The 25,601-nt window shown below is 44.9% G+C and overlaps 1 protein-coding gene across 8 annotated transcripts in view; it reads right to left on the minus strand.

Moving 5' to 3' along the window:
* Arid1b (AT-rich interaction domain 1B) overlaps nucleotides 1–25,601 on the minus strand; it is a 389,392-nt gene that overhangs the window by 244,976 nt on the left and 118,815 nt on the right. For all 8 annotated transcript variants that reach the window (XM_045159613.1, XM_045159608.1, XM_045159611.1 and 5 more), the window contains exon 3: nucleotides 23,713–23,862. In XM_045159613.1, the coding sequence (XP_045015548.1) occupies nucleotides 23,713–23,862 (150 nt within the window). The remainder of the gene's footprint in view (nucleotides 1–23,712; nucleotides 23,863–25,601) is intronic.

Raw genomic sequence — 25,601 nt, forward strand, 5'->3', positions numbered from 1 at the left:
TGGCCTTCATGGTGATACTCCTACCTCACCCTCCCCAAGTCCCCAACTGTGAGGATTATAAGAGTGAACCACTACACCTGCTTGTATTGCTTAATTCTGATTTTGGACAAACTTCCTTTAATATTATGTCAAAATTTTTAATATTTCATGAAAACGTTATTGTCAACTGGATCTTAATAAGCACTTTCAATTATCCACAAAACAGAATAAACTGGTAAGCTCGCCGTTGAGGGTTCTTACAGCACGAGCAAGCACTCCCGTATGGACATCTGTGTGCTCATGCGGCACGGTGGTCAGAGACCACACGACAGAATAAAGCAACAGGGGACACGTGGCTCCTGAGCCCCCGCGAGAGGCGAGGGCTCGGCTGGCACGTGGGCGCTCACATCCTAGTGGCACTGTGCGGCAGGCACGACCAGAGTCATGAGCAGTGACAGCACGCACCCCAAACACAGCACCCCAGCCCCGCGAACCAGGGCTCAGCAGCCCCCTGTGTGCTCACCTACTCAGCGCTGCTAGCCCTGACCCCGGAGCAAAGAGCAGACCAGGGCGTCAGGGCTTCTTACCACATGTCTGAGTTGGCGCAGAAAGCTGAAGAACCAGTTTCTGATTGGAGAGGGAAAAATGGAAAACAGTGCCTTAAAATAAATTTTCTCTCATTCCCTGTCAGCTCAGATAGGTGTTAACACTTAAGGAACATCATATACTAGTTCTACTTCTACTAAATACCTAAATATTGCTTGAAAACTTCATGCTTGTTAGCCAAGCTCTCTCATAGACTGCTGCTGCTCCACCCATTCTCACAGTGCGCACTTAAAATCACATGGCGTCTTATGCCAAGAGCTGGTGCTACAAAGTCCACAAGCTGCACAAACTGGATTTCAGCAGCCAGCATTAGCCGAAGGTTGGTGCAAACTGTCCTTCCATAGGCTCCAAAATAAAAGGAACATGCCAACAAACCAGTTATTTTGCATTCACTTTAAAGAAATCTCCACCAAAGCTCTTTAAAAATTTAAAATGAGGCATGGAAGCTGTACTATTAGTGTAAAATACCCATTCAGACCATATTTTCATGGCTCCTTTGGCCCCAGGTGTCTGGGTGTTTACTCCGGAGAACACCTGTGATCAGTGGTGCGGAAGGGACTGCTCTTCAACGCAGCTGCCAGCAGAGGGTGGCAATTTGGCTTGAGGAGGAAAGCAAGGGCTGGAGGATTCTCCCCACTGGATCACTCTCCCCACCCCAAACCACACCTCCTCTAGATCCCAAGCCTGATCACCCTCCCCACCCCAAACCACACCTCCTCTAGATCCGGGGCATGATCACCCTCCCCTACCCCAAACCACACCTCCTCTAGATCCCAGGCCTGATCACTCTCCCTCACCCCAAACCACACCTCCTCTAGGTCCCAGGCCTGATCACCCTCCCCACCCCAAACCACGCCTCCTCTAGATCCCAGGCCTGATCACTCTCCCCCACCCCAAACCACACCTCCTCTAGATCCCAGGCCTGATCACTCTCCCAACCCCAAACCACACCTCCTCTAGATCCCAGACCTGATCACTCTCCCCACCCCAAACCATACCTCCTCTAGATCCCAGGCCTGATCACTCTCCAACCCCAAACCACACCTCCTCTAGATCCCAGGCCTGATCACTCTCCCAACCCCAAACCACACCTCCTCTAGATCCCAGGCCTGATCACTCTCCCCCACCCCAAACCACACCTCCTCTAGATCCCAGGCCTGATCACTCTCCCCCACCCCAAACCACACCTCCTCTAGATCCCAGGCCTGATCACTCTCCCCCACCCCAAACCACACCTCCTCTAGATCCCAGGCCTGATCACTCTCCCCACCCCAAACCACACCTCCTCTAGATCCCACCTCCTCTAGATCACAGGCCTGATCACTCTCCCCACCCCAAACCACACCTCCTCTAGGTCCCAGGCCTGATCACTCTCCCCACCCCAAACCACACCTCCTCTAGAGCCCAGGCCTGATCACTCTCCCCCACCCCAAACCACACCTCCTCTAGATCCCAGGCCTGATCACTCTCCCCTACCCCAAACCACACCTCCTCTAGATCCCAGGCCTGATCACTCTCCCCCACCCCAAACCACACCTCCTCTAGATCCCAGGCCTGATCACTCTCCCCACCCCAAACCACACCTCCTCTAGATCCCAGGCCTGATCACTCTCCCCCACCCCAAACCACACCTCCTCTAGGTCCCAGGCCTGATCACTCTCCCCACCCCAAACCACACCTCCTCTAGAGCCCAGACCTGATCACTCTCCCCCACCCCAAACCACACCTCCTCTAGATCCCAGGTCTCCACTTGTCACAGAGATGTTCAACATCCAGCGGTTGCCTTGCAATACCTTGATCTAGCAGCCAAGGTTTTCCAATTAAGTGGGCACAAGGCCTCCAGTCAGGGCCTTCACCAGGATGCAGAAGCTGCACAAAGGTGTGGGGCGGCCACACAATGGGGGTGGAAGAAGCAGGCCCTGTGTGGGCCAGCAGAGGCCAGGCCCAGCTTCAGTAAACTTCAGTCAGGAAGCAGTGAGGGCGCCAGGTGGCTACATGAACTGCTTCTTAAAGGAGTTGAGAGAACTGTGCCAGCTACAGAGGGCACTTATCTCACACTGGATGTACCCCCAGAAGAGATATCTGACTAAAAACAACCAGAATATGTTCTCATGTCACATTTCATTTTTAAGGTCGTAAATGCCCAAGATCATCAGCTTCTACAAAAATTTCAAATACTATTCCCAACCACAGACATTTCAATTATTAAATATAGTTGGAAATAAGACCAAAATCAAATGTAGTGAGGATAGCTGAAAAGAGAACCTGTCTGCCTCCCTCACTGGCTGAGCCAAAGGTTGACTCAAGGCAGAGCGCAGAGTTCCAAACTGCATCAGCTGTTCAGAAAGACAATTCCCAGGGGACATACAGGCTATGCTTGGCTATTTAAAGTGGGTGTTTGACCTCAGCACTGGAAGCTGAGGCAGGAGGACTGTGAGTTCTGGGCCAGCAGGGGCCATACCCCAGTCCCTGTCTCAAATAGCAACACTTGAGCCTTTCCTCTTCAAAGCTGCATTTCCTCTGTAGTGTGCACCTATTATCACATTCAGTAAGTACACATAAGTAATTTAATAATCAACAAATGGGTGAGTTCAATATCATATGTGCCTAGTATTGCATTTCATTAGAAAATAAGTACAACTTTGCATCTGAAACTCTGCCAGCTTTATTTAAACTAGTCCACACATATGAGCACTTTCTGAATTTATCTGCCATATAGTGGGGGGAAAAAAAAGTCCTAGCACTTTGAAAGAATACATAACAGTGACAAGACCCAAGCCTGGGAACGTAGCTCACCATCACAGACCACTTCCACGCCTTACCTGCCAACTTGCTGACGGTTCCTTTGTTAGGTACTTCACCATAGCACCAAGCGTGCTCAGAGGGCAGATCAGGGTCCCTCGTTTCTAAAGAAGAGCAGTAGCCTGGCATTCCAGGTAGCTGCATTCCTTAAACACCTCTGACAATCTCTGCAACAATGTCGTCCTGCCCATGCTCTTTCCATACTGTTTGTGACTCAGTTTAGAGCCTGCGGCCCCCAAGCTTGCAGGTGAGAGTGTGTGTCCGGGCACTGAAGGGCCTCTTGCCGTGCCAAAGGAACGCCAGTCATATGCACTACTCTGTGCATCTGGCTTACATGGATGCTGGAGAACAGGACCCAGGCCATAAAGCTTTGCAAGCAAATACCTTCAACCTCTGAGCCATCTCTCTGCCCTGCATTAAACATTTTGACAGCAACCCCTCAAAACACTCTTAACAAAGGAAGTGTCAGTTTACACTCAATAATCCACCATTCTGGGGTATAAGGAAACTTTAGATGTTTACATTAGCATCGCAATACCTAACACATTATCAAGAGAAGCAAAGTCAGAGCACTGGTAAAGAACCCCCCCCCAAAAAAAGCAGGATGGAGAAGGGGAGCAGAGAGAGAGAGAACACTGAGGCATGGAGCTCGGCAGGGGCGGCTGTGGGGGCAGGACAACAGAAAGCAAAGGGGCCTCAAATTCTATTTTTAAAATGACAAACTTTCAAGACATTTTATGTTGCACACTTTTAAAATTAAATTAAACATTCAATATCAATATCATGAGTGAAAAAATAGTAAAATTCCCTTTCAACATGTCCGTGCAGGGCCATGCTTCCTGCCTTTCATTACCCTCAGAGTTATGACAGCCTAAGGGCTGGGAGCAGCCCTGTGCAGAGACCCATGGCTGCAGGCTCCTCTTTCTGCCTGCTCTCAAAAGCCAGGCTACTCACGCCTCTCCCAAGGGCTTCATACTCCCTCTGACTATTTTGTCTCACACCTTTTAACTGCAAAGCTAACATCATCAGGACCTGTACACATCACCCTTCATGTCCACACTTAACTCTCCTAACCCCGACTGCTCTTTCTTTAGGCCTGTCTCCCAAATGAGACTTCTTAGCACCCCTCCCCCCACACACACCTGTCACCTTCTCTGTGCTCCATGCATAACTGATGGGTCCCAAGCCCAGGGAGTCTTTGTCCCATCCCTCCTTTCTATCTGATGGCTAGCACCCACTATGTATGTGTGGGCTGCTCTACACTTCAAACCCACCCACTGCCCAGCCTCATACGCACTTCCTCAACTGCTCCAAAAACATCCTCTGGCACCTACACAACCAAGTCCAACATCCATCTATGGTAGATGCAGAAGAAATCTTCAGGCCCTCGGCCTCCTCAGGCCACTACACGTGCTCAGGGTCACCCTTACCACTTCTGGCCCCTCCAGACCTCATGGCCCTCCCTCCCCTTTCCAAACTTCCAGCTTTCCTGGACTACTCCCAAGTAGAAACTTTGTCCTCAGGATCCCAGGCTCCACGACCCTCGGAGACACACCTTAGGATACCTTAGATAGGTCTTCTCCAAGAACTGGCTGTCTTCAAGACCCCAAGCACCAGGACCCTTTGAGATTACCCCTTAGGCCACCTTAGAAGGGGCTTCTCACAGAACTGGCTCTCTGGGACTTCAGCCTGCTATCACCCCTCTATGTTGTCCCTTGGGCTTTCAGAGCCCACCACTGACTGGGCTCAACAAAAGCCAGGTGAAGGGGCCGACAGGATGGTTCCTCTGAGCTAATACCCAACACCAAGGCACTGAATGAGGACAAACATACAGAATGGAACATCACGTAGGCTCCCGTCCAAGAATGCTCATCACGTCGGCAGCTATGCTGCCTGGAAGAGCCGTGCTGTGAAACACATTTTGCAATTTGTTACTGGCAGTAATAAGGCAAAAGGATGACTGAAAGAGATTGCGCTAAAAATAAACTGAGTCGGGTATGGTAGCGCATGCCTTTAATCCCAGCACTCGGGAGGCAGAAGTAGGAGGATCACCATGAGTTCGAGGCCACCCTGAGACTACATAGTGAATTCCAGGTCAGCCTGCGCTAGAGTGAGACCCTACCTCAAAAAACCAAATAAATAAATAAGTTAATTAAAATAAAAATAAACTGGAAACTAAGAGGAAAGTAAAAGACTGTAGAGAGCAACAATGATGCCACTGATGGAGGGGACGGGGACACTGGGTGTCTCTCAGCAAGCAGAGCACCAGTCCAGCACTGGGCATGGAGGGAAGAGTAAGGAATCTGCCAAAGCCTATGGATCAAATTGCCAATTTAAAAATAAAATAGGGGCTCAGAGGTTAAAGGTGCTTTGCTTGCAAAGCAGGACAGCCCAGGTTCAGTTTCCCAGTACACATATAAAGCCAGACTCAGAAAGCAGGGTGACTGAGTCTGGAGTTTGTCTACAGCATCAGGCCCTGGTATGCTCATTCATTCATTCTCATTCTCATTCTCATTCTCTCTCTCCCTCCCTCACATAAATTAATAAGTAATAGATAATTTTTAAATTATAGTATGTTTATTGAGGGAAGTAGAGCTAAGGAAAGCATCCATGTGGCTAGAGATCCCACATGGAGGGCCTGGAAAACAGCATGGAATGAGAAAAAAAAATTTCAAGGAGTTACTGCCATGTGGGGAGCTGGACGGGATAAAGAACCCACGTGGAGAGTAAGAGCTAGAGGCCCTCCAGCTAGGCCTAGGCCTAGGCCCAGCCCAGGCCCAGTTCAGGGAAAAACTCACCACAGGGCTGGACAGATGGCTTAGCGAAGATGGTCTATGAAGCCAAAAGTTCCTGGTTCGATTCCCCAGTACCTACATAAGCCAGATGCACAGGGGCACGTGTATGTCTGGAGTTCATTTGCAGTGGCTAGAAGACCTGGCATGCCCATTCTCTCTCTGTCTATCTGTCTCCTCTCTCTCCTCTTTGCTTGAAAATAAATTAAATTAAATTTAAAAAAAAAAAAAAAAACCTCACCACAGCTGGAAGTTCCCAAGTGACCAGAAAGCTTGCCCTCCCATTGCAAAGGTATTTATAACCTTAGGGTGGTCCAGGTGAATAATAGATAATTTTTAAAAATAATAATAAAACAGGTTCAAGGAACAAGTTAAAGCAGAATGAATCAACCAGCATACCCCAGACCATGACTTGGTTTCTTCAACAAATAAATGGTTAATAGAATACAAGAAGAGAGGAAAAAAAGAAAACAGATAGAAATGCTTGAAATGAAATCCCAAAGATATTAATCAATAACTGGGCTTTGCTTGCATGCTGGGTCAAGCTATCTGAGCCATAGTCTAAACTAAATGAAAGCACTTCTTCCATTTGTGAGACTAGTAGACAGTGGAACTTCTAAGTAAGTGCTAAGAAAAAATTATGCTTTACATATGATTAAGGGAACTGTGTTACTTTTAAACAGTCCTTCACCTTTTAAAGGCACACTGAAGTGTTTCCTGCATTACATTAGAGTCTTGGATTCACTTTACAGCACAAAAGGACAGTGGTAAGAGGACAAGCCCTGGGTTCAATCCAAAACAGAGGAAGAAAGAAAGAAGGAAAGGGGAGGATGAAGAGAAATAAAATCATGGCCTGACTAATCCACAGCAGGAGAGAGGGTGGGAGGGAGGGAAGAAGGGAGGAAGGGAGGGAGAGAGGGAAAGAAGGAGGGAGAGAAAGAAGGGAAAAAGGGAGGGAGGAAGGGAGGGAGGGAGGAAGCAGCTCCTCACAGGTGCAGTGAGGGGGAATCCCACAGGGTACTGAGAAGAAAGAACAAAGCCGGCTCCACGAAGGTCACCAAGAAATCTTAGGCACAGTGACAGAATTCAAGGCTTAAGAAAACCCATTTATTTTGTTTTTATGAGAACTGTTCAGGGCTGAGCAGATGGCTCAATGGGTAACCACCTTGCATCCAGACCCCCAGAGCCAACTGTGTAAAGCTGGATGTGAATCAAGTGCCTATAGTCCCAGAACTTCTACACCACGATGGGGACAAGACAGGAGAACCCCATCCCTGAAGCTCATGGGCCAGTTAGCGTGGTGCACACATCAGCACACCACGATGGGGACGAGACAGGAGAACCCCATCCCTGAAGCTCACGGGCCAGTTAGCGTGGTGCACACGTCAGTGAGTAACAAGACACCCTACTTCAAACAATGTAGAAGGTAAGGACCAACACCCAAGGTTCTCTGACTTCCACATGCATGTCATAGCATGTAAGTACCTGCACTCATGTGTACACATACAAACACACACATAGCTAATTAATAATAACAAACACTTTCTCTAAACTACCAATAGGTGAGAGTGGGAAGGAAATTCATGTGGTTGTCTAAAATCATATTTCCTAAAGTATCAAAGAGGAACATGCAGATAGATATTCAGGAGCTTGTCAGGCGTGATGGTGCACGCCTTTAATCCCAGCACTCAGGAGGCAGAGCTAGGAGGACCACCATGAGTTCGAGGCCACCCTGAGACTACATAATGAATTCCAGGTCAGCCTGAGCCAGAGCGAGACCCTCTAAAAACAAAACAACAACAACAAAAAGATATTCAGGAGCTAAGGATTAAATTAATTAAGACTTTAAAAATAAATTTATTTTTAAAGACTGACAAAGCTAAAAAAGCCACAATAAGTCTTTATCAGTGATCTCTGTAAAGGAAAAGCAATATGTGTAAAAACAGTACCTTTTAAAATCTATACAGCATTCAAGAAACTCAGCCCCACAACCTCCCAAGAAGACTACCTTTCTTCATGAGTTAAGCTGAGCTAGATGGACATGCTTCCTCCTAAGATGCAGAAAACCGCTCCACGTGCTGTTACAACAACCAGGAAACACTGTGCCCAGGTTCAGTGGTCAGTTAATGGCAATTATTGTCACATTATTTACAGACACACTGAGAGTGACTATCAAAATGTGAACTCAGCCAAGTGGACTTGGTCTAGTGGTCATTAGGCTGATGGTAGCAGAGATGCAGAAGTTAACACACATACGGCTCTCTTGCTCGCCAGGCATCCTCCCGAGTGTCTGTGTGATCACTAAAGTGCGCTCTGGACCCTCATGCATGCGGGGCCTGAGGCAAGCACACTTGTTCCTCACTCGGCTGTTCACAGGCCTACCCAGCTGGGGATACCAATAATGCATGGATGCTTTGTTCCTTCTATGAAACGGCTTAGCATTTGTGTAGAGCCCATGGACCTCTTCTGGTGTGCTTTAGATCGAAAATACCAGACTCCGTGATGATGCTTCACAAGTAGTGGGAGGAATGGCGACAGCAAGGAAGGGGTCTGCATGGGTTCAGTACAGACGCAGTGAAATTCTCTGAATGTCTCCGATGTGGTGATCTAATCAAGGGATATATAAGGCCACCTCTGTTGTCACTAAGACACAGAGGTTGACTAATTTGTGCACGGTCACTTAGCTGGTAAGCCGTAGAGCTGAGATGGGGTCCAAGCTATTCTTTCTCTGGTACCTGTGTCTTTCCTAGGCCACTGAAGGACTAATTTCTGGGCCCTTCTTCATAGTTACCAATCCCAACAAAAGATCAGAGTCCAGGAATCTCGTTCCTCCAGTTTGCTTGTAAATTTTGAGAACTAGTAATATTTTTTATTTCTTTAAGTATGCCAGAATTTTTTTTAAGTAAGTACTTTAACACCTCCATTTTATCAGAAGATACACATTTTTCAAATGTTTTAAGGGGGTAAGAATGGAAATGCTAGGGCCTCTCGCTGTAAAAAATAAACGCAGACACATGTGCCACTGTGTGCATCTGGCTTTGCATGTGTACTAGGGAATCAAACCTGGGCCAGCAGACTTTGCAAGTAAGAGTCTTTAGCAGCTGAGCCACTTCCCCAGCTCGAGAAGAGAATTTTATTAAAGCAACATGATTGAGAGGTTCTATAATGAGGTTTGAGGCAATAGCATGAATAGTGCAGAATTGGACCATATCATGACCAGGGCTCCGGTGCCAGGCTTTTGGGGGTTTCAAATAAGCAGACCTGAGTCTGCCCCACACATAGCCATACAGGTCTCATAACAATGCAAAGACCACGCTGAAGGACTCTCGCTGCTCTGGAGGGAAGTGTACCGGCCTGTCTCCCCATGCTGAGTGCTCACTATCCCAGCAGTGATGACCTCTTCCCCCACCAAGAAGCACAGCTGCAGCCAGGAGCATGTCCTGGGGCCCAGGACAAGCTCCCAGCAGGAACGCAAGGGCCACTCTCCACTCCCACATGGGACTGAAAATGCCCCTGAAATTAAAGCAAACTTTATGTGATGTGTGTATTGAGGACGGGCGGACCAATAACTTTTACTAGATTTCCAAAGGCAAGGAAAAAAGTATAAGAGGCAAGAACAAATGAGATAGTATCAAAAATGGGAGTCACCAAAACTGATGTCATTTCACTGAAATTTGTAAAACCAGATTAGTTACAAATAACAAATAAAAATAAAATTACTAAAAACTTCTCAAACATACTGACTAAAGAATTTTCAAATATACTGTTAGTGTCTCACTTAAATATGCAATAAAAGCTCTGCTGCTGGAGTAACTTTCAACAATTATCTACACAGGCCACCTTGCATTATGATGCACACACTTTAATGAGAGGAATGACATGAGGGACATAAGTGGCCTGGGAGCAACCTGCTGAAAGAAAATACATGAACCCCACAGGCTGTATTAACAGGCAAGTCAGTGTTTGCCAAGGACAAAGAAGTGCAAGCCTGCCTTGCCAGCTTGTCTCTAAACTGTGTGGTCACCTGTGAAAGCTGTCTGATTTCTCTGCAATATTGCTGATGGAGTCAAAGCTAAGAAGAACCAAGGGAGAAAGAGAAAGGGGGTAAGGATAGAAATGTAACAGAAGAAACTTAACGGTAGATAATAAAAGAGAGCCAGCTAGCTAGTACCATTTTGTATTATACCAGTTATGCTTTCAAAATGCGAGTCACAAAACATTCTGTTACACAGTTTTACCATGAGCATAACACAATTTATCACTTTTTAAATGATGTTAAAATAGATCATTTGATCTCATGAAATTAATTCTCTGTCCTCAGTGTGGCTTTCATTTGAGGAGCATGAGGACAAGACAACAGACTGAAGAGAACTTGCACCCATCACTCTCATCTGTACCAATCAATCTTCCATGGAGGTTAGACCATAAATATTTTCTCTCTAAAAAATAACAGAGCATCAAACTTGTTTACAGATTCCTTTGCAATGTTAAAAACACATACATTCCACTTAAGCGTTGTTATGATTGTAGTAAAAACTCCCTTTAAAGAGAAAATTAAATTTCTACTTATAAAAAAAAAGACTCTAGAAATTTGAGGTTTACCATAAATTATATCAAAATTAAATGAAATCAAAATTTCTTTAGCTATTTACTACTGGAATGAATGCCTGAAGCTTTCTAAGAAAAGTAATTCTGAAGTAAATTCCTTACTGCTTTTCTCAAAGGGAAGTAAAAATGAGAACCACTTCTCTGAAGCAAAGATGATATTCTCTTTATCTGGCAAGTAGTAAAAAGGTTAAAGTCCTGGGTCCTTGAAGCACCATCTACCAAGCAAAAAATTAACAGGACAACTTGGCATTTTCCAGTCAACTGCAAACACCAGGACAGTTTGCAGGTGTGTCTGCAAGGACAGCTCTGTGGCATGGACAGCACACTGGCATCACCTGGGAGCTTAGGAGATTAAAAAAAAAAAGCCTGCAAAGCCAAAGGACACAGGTTCAATTCCACAGGACCACGTAAGCCAGGTGGACTAGGGGGCACACTCATCTAGAGTTCGTCTGCGGCGGCTGGAGGCTCTGGCACACCCATTCACATCTTTTTCTCACTCTGAAATAAATAAATGAGTAAAGTATCAGGCTTTACCCCAAACTACAGACCCAGCAAATCCACTGGTGGCCACCTGTATTTCAAAAGCCTCTAAGTATGTCTGAGTTTGAGAACACAAGATTAGCAAATGGAAAGGCCCTTACCAATAGCCGTCAAGCTTGTCCATTTGCCCATCCCTGGAGTAAATTATGTTTCTACTATAGGACGTGTAATGAAAGAGACAGTGAATACATTACATTAAAATACAATTCAACTCATATGCAAACTCCATCACATGAAGGCATTTCTCTGTGTGGCCTGCAGCGTTTGTGGTAGGAAGCGAGTCATTACAGGGGACCATGCCATGAGATAGGACTGCAAGGAGCTAGTCACTCCTTGTGCACACCAGTGGCCCTCAGTCTTTGATATGCATCCACATTTCTGGCAGCTGTTAAATACAGATGCCAACGTTCCTTAAAAACCAACCGCTGGGGGGAGCTGGAGAGATGGCTTAGTGGTTAAGCGCTTGCCTGTGAAGCCTAAGGACCCCAGTTCGAGGCTCGGTTCCCCAGGTCCCATGTTAGCCAGATGCACAAGGGGGCGCACGCGACTGGAGTTCGTTTGCAGAGGCTGGAAGCCCTGGCGCCCCCATTCTCTCTCTCCCTCTATCTGTCTTTCTCTCTGTGTCTGTCGCTCTCAAATAAATTAATTAATTAATTAAAAAAAAAAGAATTCCAGGAAGTGCAGAACATCCTGCCTGCCTTAAAAAAAAAAAACCCGCTGGGGTAAGAGTAACGTCTCAGGTAACACTAATGCAAACAGCCTCCTCCTACTCTTTGTTCTCAAGAGACATACCTGCCCACTGTGTAATTTCCCAGTTACCGACCATCTCCTGTTACCATTCAGGCCAATGCAGAGACAAGAACCCACTCTTGTTCACCAACACCTAGCATTTTGGGGAATCTCATCAGCAAACTGGAGCTGGTTGTGCTCTCTTTGTTCCGGGTTCAGCGCGGGGCGGGGGGACATGGGACACGGTCTGGCGAGCACTCCCGCCGCACTGTGCTCTGGGCAGTGGCAACACTGGTGCCCCGTACACAATACAAACGCGGCGCATTAGTTTAAGTGAAAATTTTGGTTAGGTCAAAGCAACTGATGAAGAATTCTCAGTCTTCTTTTCTTTCTCCTACTTTAACATATTGAAATAAGACTTTAAAAGACAAAAGAAAACAAAAAAGTAACTAAAATTTAAAAAGTTCAACTTCCCCAATTTCCTTACATTAGAATATAAATCAGGGGAGGAGGAGAGAACTATATAAGTGAATATAATGATTGTCAATGCCACTTCTTAATTCCATCTCTGGGCAGCAATGGAAAGAGAGATCAGAGAGGTCTAGAGCAGCCAGCTGTGGGCCTGAGGGAGCTGGAAGCAATAAGGGCCACACTGAGGGGAATATGGGTGCTGCACATTGTCCTGGGGGGCCAAGACTAGGAAGCAGAGAGTAAAGCCAAGTGTACCTGCATGCCAGAACGTCCTGCCCACTCCCCTAAATCCTGCTCTGTCAGCACAAACAGCAGTAGCAGAGCGCGAGGGGAGACGGGAGAGCGGAGGGGCAGGTGCTGAAGGGCTCGCCTGCAAGTACAGCTACCTGGAATCCAGCTCATCTAATACAGGTCCTGCGTGCAGCGGGTCTGAAGGTTTTCCTTAGCCCTTGGTGAAATCCATCTTATATGATGAGGTAAGAGTTTTCTTTGCAGCCTCCATGGCAAATTGGCAACAGCCTGGTGAAGTGCTTGCCCATCTTTCTAAACAAGTACAGAGCCGAGCAGGGAGCGGAGAGGAAGCCCAGCCTTCTCTCCACAAGTTCATTTCCTAGCAGGGGTGAAGGCACAGAAAACACAAACCCCAACAAACAACTAGGTGCCAGCCACGTGATGATGGGTCTGCGGTCAGCTATGGTCACCAGGGAGAAGAGTAAAGCCGAGCTCTGCAGAGTGGAGCAGGGAAGATGGTCTGCGGTGCTAGTCAGGGTCAGAGAGGGTCAACAGGATTCCAGGAAATCACCTTGGCCCACAACAGGGCACGAGAACTAAGGGCTAAACCCAGATCTTGAATGGATTTTAGGGGTAGAATAGGGTTGCAACAAAGAGAAGAGCCAAGGAAAATCTCAAACCTTCTGTTAGGAAGGACTAATTATTTATTTGGGGAAAAGGAGGTTCCAGATGGCACAAATCTGTGGCGAAAAGGATGAGGGTCCAGAGCACAGTGTTAAACATGCTGAGTGTCAGAAGCCTGCCAGGTATTTCCGCTGGCATTACCAAGTGGAGCTGGACACACAGAAGAGTTGAGGCTAGAGTCCAAGTTGCAGAAATGTACCTGAAAGTCACAACCCCTGAGACCAAATAACATCACACAGGGAAATGACAGGCTCCAAAGCTGAGCCTTCACCACAGGTCAACACTTACAGGTCACAGAGATAAAGAAAACGAATGAGTGACCACCCAGTTCAGAACAGAGCCAGGAGAGGGGACAGGAAGCAAGAAAGGAAGCTGGTAGAAGAGGACAGTGGCACTGCACTGTGGCTCAAACGCCTCCGACAGCCAAAGACAGGACAATGACACCTGCCTACTGACCGAATGAAAGGAAAGCCCTGGGGTTTGGCCGAGAGCATTCACACCATTGATCCCACTCCAGGGTGGGTTCTAAAGAGCAGGGCGCCCACGTACTGGTTAACAGTGGTCACCAGGACCCAGGGTTGGGGGAGATGCTAGGTCAAAGGATGGGAAACGGGAAGTTCAAGAGATGGAATGCACCACATGGTGACAATAGCAAAGAATAGACTGCTCCTGAAAACGAAGGAGAGAGTGGATGTATTCTCACCACACACACAGTCAATGCATATGGTCACTGGCTAGACTCAGCCATCCCACAACAGATGTACACTTTAAAACACCATGGTGTACATGGTGAATATATACAATTTTATGTGTCAATTTTAAAATGCACAAAACTGTATGAAAAGAGCAGTTTCAGCAATGTAGTTGAAATAAAAGCCTATAATGGTGCAAAATCAGGGGGTATTGGGAAATGACAGTAAGAAAGAGAAAACCAGGCTGGTGGTATAGAAGGATGGTATTAGTTTGGTTTGTTATGAGAAATGACATCATGCTGTAGTGATATGGAAAGGCAAAGTGAACTGATGGCACAGGAAGAGAAGAAACACAGGAATGTGAGTGTTCAGGGCAGGGAAGGAAAACAGAATACACAGACCATGAGAAGGCAGATGGGAGGAGAGACCCAGGCTAGTGTGTGCAAGGAAGAGCAGAGCTTCATCACTGAAGCCAGTAGCAGCATTGCCAGTGACAGCCAGGAGTAAACGCACAGGAATAAGAAAGAAATGCCCTTGGGGAGGGGCACAGTCCAGGGGTCAGGGTTATCTCCTTGGTGGTCAGGAAGCCAACGAAGGACCAGCAGACCTTTCAACCCCACCCACCCTGCTCTGATTTAGTCAGGGAGCGGATTCTTTGTGGCTGCAGGAGAAATGCTATAAGGTGGAGGAAGGGGGCATAAAAGCATCTGCCAAGGGTGGTCTATGCTCTAAGAGTTTCAGGTAGGCAAGGAGGAAGGGAAGGCTGAAGCAGAGAAACAGTGAAAACAAGAACATCAACTGGCTGCTTCAGTGAATCTGAAGAGCAGAGCACTTGAGATGTAACTATCAATGCCAACATTCCAAGCATCTAACTAACCCGCACTGGATGCTGGAACCAGTGTTCGATAATGCATACTTTAAATTATATTTTGAAATAGTATATACATGCGTATTGTAGACAACTTAGAAAATACCAAGAGGCAAAAAGAGCTTAAGAGTTCAAAAGAAATATTACTAGCTTTTATTATGCATTATTATTTTATTTATAAACTTAGGCCATTTCTATAGTTTCAGGTAACCTGAACAATCCTGTGAGCAAGTTCTTAGAATGCTCTCCTATATGCTTTTACTCATTGTAATTACTGCTTTATGCACCGGATGCCAGGGACCCTAGGCCTCTCTGAAGCTCTGAACTGGTCCGGCCACATTCATCTGTCCTGTGGAGTCCATGCTCATCACACAGCAAGGTGCAGTCTCTGTCTCTTTCAGAGTTCTCCAAGCATTCACTTTGTGAAAACACAGTATTATACTATCAACGACCTGCTGTCTTTTCCTTGCTCCTTTCAAGTACATTATCCTAATTTTAAAAAGAATAAGGAACCATTAGGTAAGCATCATAAAATAAAAAAGATAGAGTCAGGTATATTGGAGTATGCCTGTAATCCCATTGCTCTCAATAAATAAATAAATAAATAAATAAATAAATAAATAAATAAATAAATAAAGTAAGTAAGTAAGTAAGTTTAAGAATAAATGATCTAAGCCAGGTGTAGGGGTGCACACCTTTAATCTCAGCACTTGGGAGGCAGAGGTAGGAGAATTGCTGCAAGTTCAAGGACAGCCTGAGACTAACTACATAGTGAATTCCAGGTTAGCCTGGGCCAGAGAGAACGTACCTCAAGGGAAAAAAAAAGGAATAAATGATCTGATATAAATGTTATGTGTTTGTTTCAAATTACATGAATGATATCAAACAACCTGGACTGGATGCAGTGCATGTCTGTTGGCTGAAACAACTAAAGTACTGGGCCAAACACCTTCCACCGTCCTTTGTAGGCAGGTAGACTGGCCTGGCCTGAATGGGAGCGGCACTACGCGCACAGGAAGCCAGCCTAAGAGCAACATAAGCTGACTGGTGCCACAGATTCGACTTCCGCCCAGTGACCACACAGGGACAGGAGAAAAAAAAGGAGAGGAAGTCCAAGTTTGCCAGAGAGTGAAATACGCAGAATAAAGTAAGGGACAAAGAAGGGCCACTGGCTAACAGCCTAGCAATGCACTGAAGGAGGGAGGGAAGCCCGGCTGGGCAGAGGTAGGAGGACAAGCGGCGGACTCCTTGGAGAAGCACGCTGACCACACCACAGGCTAGTGCCGGGGTCTGTCAAAATTAACACTTACTGGTGACATGCGCAAAACCACATGATTAGAACTTCACTTAAAATGATCCCAGAGGCCACCTCCATGAACCCTCTAATCAATCTTTGTACCAATGCCGTGGGACAAGCAAACACTATGCCAACACGATGTAATAAATTCATAGGATCACTTCCCATTAGTCAACAATGAGGGGCCTACAGCCACCAGAATGGGACACACTCACCAGGACCAGGATCAGAGGGTGAGGCCAAGGGAAGGCATCCAACGGTCTCTGGGAAGAGAGGTGAGGGCTAGAGCCACCCAAGACCCCTCATGTAACAGACACATCAGAATGCCCCTGAAGAAGGGCTGGGCATGGAGTCTGGGGGTGCAGTTTACAACCACCACAAAGCAGCGCTCACCGTCAAGCTGGCAGCCTCACTTGCAGGAAGGAAGACCACCTCAACAGGAAACACGACCCCTTTCACAGGAACTCGGGCCCGGTGTTCGCATAGGCCCAGGCACAAATTCAACAAGGGAAGGAGGCCCATTCGGAATTTAAAAAAGCAAAAAAGAAAGAGGTTTAAGAATCAAATCAAGTCATTAGCCTCATTTGGATAGACTCTGAAACACGTCAGAGCATTCTAAGACTGGTGGTGCTATCCACGCATGGCTGGCCTTGTGATGAAAAGAATCATGTTGGATTTGATAAGGGTGGAGACAGCACTGTCGCTATACAGGAAACTGCCTGTGCTCTTGTACAGACACCTAGAACTGTTTGAAACTACCTGGAAGAAACCACGGTGAGAGTGGAAAGCGCAGGCCAGGCGCTGGCACCACTTGGGCAGAGCGGCGGCGCTGCCCCGTTGCTTTTACCAAGAGTGAAGTCAGAAACAGACCAACTGAAGGTAAACAGGGACTACTATTTTAGGGCCAGGAAAAGGCAGCAGAGAGAGAGGTAAGGGGACATGAGACAGTAAAGGAGCAGGGGATGTGATCAATAAACAATACATGTTTTGCTTTACAAAGAATGTCACAGTGAAATAACAGTGTACACATGATACATTAACAAAAAAGGAAAGATATGAATTCAAATGCCTTAACTCTGGATGCGTATCAGTAGACTATTATGAATTCATACTAAAGTTGAAGAAATAGATGAAAGAGATAAATTCATAAAATGTAGATAAAACAGGGACATGAATACAAACTGATTTAAGTAATTTATAAGTTGAAATTCCTAAAATTACAAAAAAGTAGAATCACCAATTTGAAAACACTCAAGAGTGAAACAAAGGCTAAACAAGAAGGCCTGGACAATTCCTTACGGCTCTGTAAATGTTTCTACCAAACAATCAAAGAGTAGATAATTCCAAGGAATTAGAAAAGGGACTGGAGTACAATTTATTTATAAATTCCCACAGGTAATAAAACTTCACAGGGAGAACTATAATTCAGAGCTGAAGAGATGGCTCGGCTGTTAAAGGCACTTGTGAAGTTTGGCGGCCCCAGTTTGAGTCCCCAGTGCCCACAGAAAGGCAGAAGCACAAAGCAGCACCTTAGTCTAGCGTGTTTCCAACGCGAGAGGCCCTGGTGTGTGCACATGGACACAAATAAATATACGTATTTTAATCTGTTTCTGAGGGAGAGAGAGAAAACACGGGGCAGCAACGCCTCTTGTCACACCGCATGCGCGCACGCGTCGGGCTTTACGTTGGATACTGGCAAAGTGAATCGGGGCCAGCAGCGGCTTTGTGAGCAAATGCCTTTCAACTGCTGAGCCATTTTCCCAAGCACAATAGAAATACTTTTGAAAGAAAAGAAACTAAAAACTACCTAAACAAATGACAAAACAAGGAGAGATGCCCTTCATATTGGGTGGGGGAGGGTCATGAGGAAAGCAGGGTTAGGGAGCTGCAGGCAAGTCAGCTTAGGGTTCCCACAGCAGGCACACAACTGAAACGAGAGGAGGGAAGGGAGCCATTGGAAATAAGAATAATTACATGTCCTGCTTCTTTAGCAATGGTCATCCCTCCCACCTTTATTCTTCCTGCTTGCTGGCAGTAATGAAAATACCTAATCACCAAATTGTCCCCATCTCTTGACAGCAGCCAGCTGAGGCCTGACCCTCACTCAGCAATCTTTCTTGCCCAGGTCTGCAGTAACCAGCGCTCCATGAACCCTACGCACAGCACATGCTCTGCGCTCACTCAGTGGACTGCGGCTGCACCCGTCCCTCCAGTAGGTGTGTGTGCTTGCCTTACCACTTTCCTAAGTACCACCTGCTCCAAAGAAAGACTCGTCGTGAAAGAAAAGACCTAGTTACAGTGGCAAAAACAACACAAGACAAAATTCTTAGGGAAGGTCATAGCAAGAACTAACGAGGAACTTGCCTATAATCCCAGCACACAAAATAGAGTTCCAAGCCAGCCTGGCTCTACAGGAAGAGCCTGTGCCACGAGGTTCATATGAGACGCTGAGGAGACAGTTCGGTGGGTAGAGTGCTTCTGTGTACACAAGAGAACTGAGTTTGGACCCCAGCACCCACATAAAGCTGGGCACAGCAGCAGGGATCTGCAATCCTGGCACTGGGGAAAAGTAGACAGTCCCGAGGGCTTGCTGACAAGGTGCAGAACTGCTAAGCTCCAGGTTCAGCGAGAGTCCCAGTCTCAAAAATGAAGATGGAGAATGAATGACTGAGAAAGACGTCTGATGTCACATATGACCTCTCCCCACATGTACACAGTGCCCACATAACACACATACACACAAATACAAAAGTTTATATGAAAAAATAAGGAAACACAAGTAGCAAAGAAAATTAAGAAAAAGAACTGTAAAGGTATGTTAACCCTCACAGATGATGGCAGTACAAAAAGACAAATGTTGAAAAATGGAGATCTCAGAATAGCCCCAAACATCATACTTTAAGAAAATACAGCAAAAGACAAAAGTAGCAGGTATGCCTAATCAGTGGAAGAAAGAAAACTGCAAAGGCTTCTAATTTCTGTATGAATTTGGAGGGTGCTTTTGGAAGAAATTAACAATGTAAACGAGCGGCTTTAGTCAAGAGACTGCCCCCCATGCTGTGGATGGGCCTCATCACATACTTTAAGGTCAAAAAGACACTCAGCAAAGTCCCTTCAGGCCTCTAGTGTACCAGTGGCACTTTTGGGTCTCCAGCCTACAATGCAGATTGTGGATTTGTCACCATCCATGCTTGTGTGGTCCTTGTAACACACACACACACAAACACACACACAAGCATATGCACGTGCGTGCACATATACACCTAATGATTGTTTTCTTTGGAGACCCTGATAAGTACAATAGTTGTAGAAGGTAAACAAGCAAGGAGTCTTTTAGACCAACACACTGAACTCAGACCGCACATTATGGGAAGAGAGGTCCAAAAATGAGCATTCTGATGGTGGTACAAAGCAACTTGGGAGCATCTTCATAACCTTCAAGTATGGAAGACCTTGTGAACTTCAACTTATAATACAGTTATCACCAAAATGCTGTATATAGTTTTGACTAAATAAAAACAAACACAAATCCTTCTATTTACCAAAGACACTACCTTAATTAATCTCAAAATACCAAAGCCAAGACTGAGGATGTGGGGAGAATTAACTCAACATAGACAAATATATAGCTTCCCAAATACACAGGTGTTTTTTTTTCATAAATAATTGTTTAAAGCCAACTGAATTCTTTTAAAAAAGATACAGACATATGTAGACGACATTCAGTGCCATTGCAGCTTTAGTGGAGATAATTCAGAGGCTTTCCTAAGACCTCGGCAGTGACGAGCAGGCCTCACGCGAGGGCTGTGGCTCCCGGGTAGAGGTCGTCTGGTACTATCTACCAGTGAGGAACATGCACACAACCCTCAGACCATGCGTGCCCTTTGTGTAACTTTCTCCAGACATCACGTGTGCTGGACGGACACACACGTTACTGGCCAGCACTGTTTGAACAGCAAACAATGAGAAGTGTAAATGTTCATAAAGACAACTACTTGAATATATTGTGGTATGTCTATACAACACTAAGATGGAAGGCGGATTTTCTCTATGTTCTCCTTTGAAAAGATCTCTAGTAAACATATCTGCGGAGTGGGATGATCTGCAACTAGAGAATATATCATTACAGTTTGCCATCATTTCTACAAAAATAGGGCAAAACCTAAAACACAGTACTGTACAATTTCTAAAAACCACCTACCATGAGTCGGTGAGGTGGTCATCTATCAAGGTGGGTGGTGGTGACATGCCAAGATGACAAAGAAGCATGTGTCTCTTCTCTGTATCCTCTCCTTGTACCTTTGTGTTGTTTGTAAGTCCAGTTTGTCTATGTAGCCCTAGGCTGGCCTCACACTCTTCCTGGCTCTGCCTCCCAAGTGGTGGGATTACAGATCTGCACCAACATATGTGGCTTCATTCTACTTCTAAATATTTGAAACATGAAAAGACTGATCACTCAAAACATTAAACACAGTTAAGACTGTTAAAACTCGGGCTGGAGAGATGGCTTAGGGGTTAAGCGCTTGCCTGTGAAGCCTAAGGACCCCGGTTCAAGGCTCGGTTCCCCAGGTCCCATGTTAGCCAGATGCACAAGGGGGCGCACACGTCTGGAGTTCGTTTGCAGTGGCTGGTAGCCCTGGCACGCCCATTGTCTCTCCCTCTCTCTCTCTCTCTATCTCTCTGCCTCGTTCTCTGTCTGTTGCTCTCAAATAAATAAATAAAAATAAACCAAAAAAAATTTAAAAAAAAAAAAGACTGTTAAAACACAAAATGAAGTATCTGACTAGGACCTTAAAGTTCACCTTTCTGTCAATCACATTAACAAGACATAAATAAACTCTTACTTGCTGACTGCCATCTACAAATTAGATATATGCTTAGAGAGAAAAGCACATACAGGAATGTACTCACCATTATAAAATACTACCTGAATAAATGTAATTGAGATTCTTAAGATTCTCAATGTACATGAATTCAGCATTATAATTTTTACTAAATTTGGCCTAATTTTGTTAAGATTATAAAAATCTGTTAGAGGGTATTATTTGGGTTTCCCATATATTAACTATATACTGTTAGGTATACTTCTGAGAGAAACTTCCCAAATCTACTTGTTTTTACTTCCCTGAACACCAAGACAGTCATGACCAAGCCAGACAATCAAAGTCACATCGATGTCTCCAACTTCAATCTGCCTGACCCATAATAAGTTCAATGAGACTTTTAAAATATTCACATATTCTATAGCTCCTGAGTTTGGACACAGGAAAAATCTCCAATATTTTGAAAAATGATTGGTTTTATTCAGAACATATAAAAACGACCATTTGTAATATCAAGAGTCCTGGTTAGATAATATTTCTTACCATATAACTTACTGAAGTCAAGTCAATAAATAATAGTAATAGTAGTATCAAAGTGAAAGGTGGCCTAAACAATATTCATTAAAATGAGATTCTCCCTGTAGCATGACTTCAGTATTTATATATGAAGGAATATTAAATAACTAATTGCCATCTGCAGGAAGTCATCAGTGACTGCTTCATAAAGGAAGTAAATTTTGAGCTTGGTATAAAAGGAGGTGACAGGTACTCAGAACCCTTCATCAAATTGATTTTACAATCAGAGATTCATTCTAGCACACAAAAGTAAAGTGAAAATGTAATCTCTACTGGTTCCTTAAACTTTGATGAAATGACGAAACAGCCTATGTCCATAGATAGGCTCTGAAAGGCCCATGGAAAAGCCCATAACCATATCCATCAAAACCCATATGCCAGTCTCTCTCACTTAAAGCAACTAATATTGAAGTGCTTTAAAATGCTTACACACTTCAGTAAAAGCTGCATAGACCAGAGACTCTCAAATCCTGTACACCTCGACATCTACAAACCATGGCCAAGGTTTTAAAGACACATATATGTGAAAGCACAATTGTATAGAATCTTCATCTTTCCTACGGTTTTGCCATGTTTTGCTTATAGTCATAAACTTTCTTTAAAACTCTACAACTCAAGTCACATGGGAATAGACTCCAACAAACTCCCCAAACACTTAAAATTCACTCAACTGACTACAATTAAGTTCTATATATTTATGTATTTGGCTCAAGGTTAGAAACCTACTCAAACCATACATAAAGCTCTTAAAAGGGGGAAAGGTCAGGCTGGGGAAATGGCTTAGCGGTTAAGGCGTTTACCTGTGAAGCCTAAGGACCGTGGTTTGATTCCCTAGGACCCATGTAAGCCAGATGCACAAGGGGGCACATGTGTCTGGAATTCGTTTGCAGTGGCTGAAGGCCCTGGCACGCTCATTCTCTCTTCCTCTCTGCCTCTTCCTTTGTCTCTCTTTCTCTTTCTCAAATAAATAAATTAGTAAAACTTTTTTTTTTTAAGGGAAAAGGTCAAAAAAGGGGGGCAGATGTCCATGTGAGATGTGTTTCTCTTCTCTTTACTGCACACATCCACGAAGGAAAAGGAACATAGGAAAAGATAAAAATGGAAAGGTGCGCTTTGATGCTTGAGATTGGAGTGACCTGACAGGCTTAGCTGAGCTCAGAACTGAGTCCCAACTCTTCACACCTTCCCAATGCACTCAAAAGGTGAATCTGCAACAGAAAGAAGCCAGATCATTTCACCAACTACCTACGTACTATGTGTACACTAGTTTAACCACAAAGGTGAAATGAAGAGCCCAATATCTTAAGTATTTAATGAGGCTAATTTAGAACAAAAACTAGTTGAACATAGTGCTGGCGCACATCTGTACTCCCCGCACCCTCAGGGGACGAAGGCAGGTGGATCACAAGTTCAAGTCTAAGCCTAACCTGGGACACTTGATGAGAATTTGTATCAAATGAATATAAAAGAATAAAAACCAGAAGCTGTCTAATATACTTATAGCACACTGTTCCCATTTGTATTTTAGTATACTGGAACTTAAGTGAGTGTGTGGGTACATGCTAGTTTCAGAAGGGCAACCCTGTCAAAGGACAAAAATATTTTCATACAGTAGCATGTAACATTAAAGGAAAGAGTTCAGGACAAAAGTTACCATGCACGTGTCAAAAGCAGGACTGAGCGGCCGGCCGCACTCTCCTGCACAGGCCTTCACCATGTGGAAGGTCACCTTCTCCAAGACTCAGAGCGCAGTGACGGAGAACGTGAAACGAGCGACACTTGCTGCTGTCGCCAGCCAGTGACGCAAGCAGCTATCACGGTCGTTCTTCCACTCTTGCAATGTCAAACATGGCGGAAAGGGGTGGGGGATCAGCGTATAGTTTTGCACTTTTATCAAAAGTATATTTTTGTCCACTGAGAATATAATTACTAAAAGGGGACAGGGAAACTTTCCGAGCACAGTCTGCCTCTAAGCACAGGACTGAGGGAGAAAACGGCCGGGAACCACGCTCACCTGCTGCGGCTGGTACCTCTGCTGTGGCTGGGACTGCAGGTACTGCGCCTGGGGCGCAAGGTGCGGGGGCTGCGGCTGCTGGCTGTAATATGGCTGTTGGCCTTGTTGGCAGTAACCACTCACACCTTGCTGTCCGTACTGAGGTGGCATCTGTCAAAAAGTCAAGCAAAGCAAATTAAGAAGTCAGCATGTGCAAGTCAATGGACTCAAATACTGCTTCAAAGCTGTAACATGAAGTAGATAAGACTCTTTGCTAAGTAACTCAATATTTTTATCCTCTCTTCATTAGATAAATTGACTTACTGCTTTCTATTCATATACTATGAATGAAGTCAAAAGAAAATTTGACTTGGCTTAAAAAAACACATTTTATCAGATATTCAGTATTGACAATGTTATAAAAATCTATTGAGAGAGAATCTCTTAAAACTGACAGTAAAAGTGATGCTAAGAAATTCAAGGCATTGGGTTAGATCCACTCCCATGCAACAGTAAAACTTAACAGGAGCTCCACAGTGCAAGTTAACCCATCACTCTTCTCAGAATACCGGTGGTTTGGGTGCATTATACAGTGCACAACTGTCTCTGAGTTGAGAACAATTAATGTTATTTCATCCCAATTACGTTTCTAACAGTTGGGCCAACTGCAGTAGCACTCCCACACACTCATTTGTTGAGAAGATAACCCCTTGAAAGCAATGCTACTGCAATTTGGATCTTAAAGGTCCCTCAAGGGCCAGTGTGTTAGAGGCCCATGTGCAAGACATGGGCAGGGGTGCGCTCCTGTGGACTGTCTAGGGCAGGGGGCGTCTGTGGAGGGGCCGGCCCCACTCTCTGTTCTTATCCACCATGCCGTGGGCACGCGCTCCATCACATGTTTCCACCACGCTGCTCTGCCTCCTCAAAGCCCCTAAGCTGCAGAGCCCACCAATCAGGGAATGGGATCTAAAAAACTGCACAGAAAGAAATCCTCTTTTATTCTGAGATAATTACCTCAAGTATTTTTTTTTTTGTTATAGTGATGGAAAGATGACTGACATGTAGAGAAAACAATACTATATCAAATTATACAAACCTTTAATATGAATTCTTGAATGAAAGACATGCATATACAATAAAGGACTGCATTTTCGTAACTGATAAAATAGATGAAAACAAAGTGCCCTGTACTCAAAATGCCATACCGATAACAAGGACCTAAATCAACCTTCTCCATCCTAACCATACAATCTTAAATGAGCCTAAAAGTCCTAAATCACTGGATTCAATGGAAAGTCCTACCTCATGCAATAAATAGTATTTTCCAGTTCTAGCCTCTTATACTTTAAATTTACATTTTATTTTAACTTTTAAAGTAGATAAATTTAAATTATTCACACAGGTATGTGTGGTATACATAGGTATGTAAGGGTCTCTTGCCACTGCAAACTCTAGATGAATGTACCACTTCTGCACCCAGCTTTACCTGGGTGCTAGGGAACTGAACCTGGGCCAGGCTTTGTAAGCAAGTGCCTTTAAATGCTGAGTCATCTCCCAATCCCTCTAGTTTCTTTTAAAATGAGTCTTTTTCTTTAATAGAAATCTATTGGGTGCCTCACCTCACCCCAATTGGGAAAGCTGGCAGGAAAGAAGAAAAACAAGGGATATGAGGACAGCAAGCAGCACTCCGGAGCTGAGGATGGGGACGGCTTTCTGTTAATACCACAATATGGTCCATGTGAGAACTACAAGAACTTGAGCCCACAAGCCCACACACTGAAGAAACTAAGAGTACCAGATACATTAAACTTCCTATTTATTTTAACCCAAAAGAGATTGTTTTCAAAATCTTCCAGCAATGGCTACAAAAAGTTAGGCCAAGATGGTCCACAATTTTCAGCACACACACA

The sequence above is a fragment of the Jaculus jaculus genome, chromosome 9, assembly GCF_020740685.1.
Source record: "Jaculus jaculus isolate mJacJac1 chromosome 9, mJacJac1.mat.Y.cur, whole genome shotgun sequence".
Taxonomy (NCBI): Eukaryota; Metazoa; Chordata; class Mammalia; order Rodentia; family Dipodidae; genus Jaculus; species Jaculus jaculus.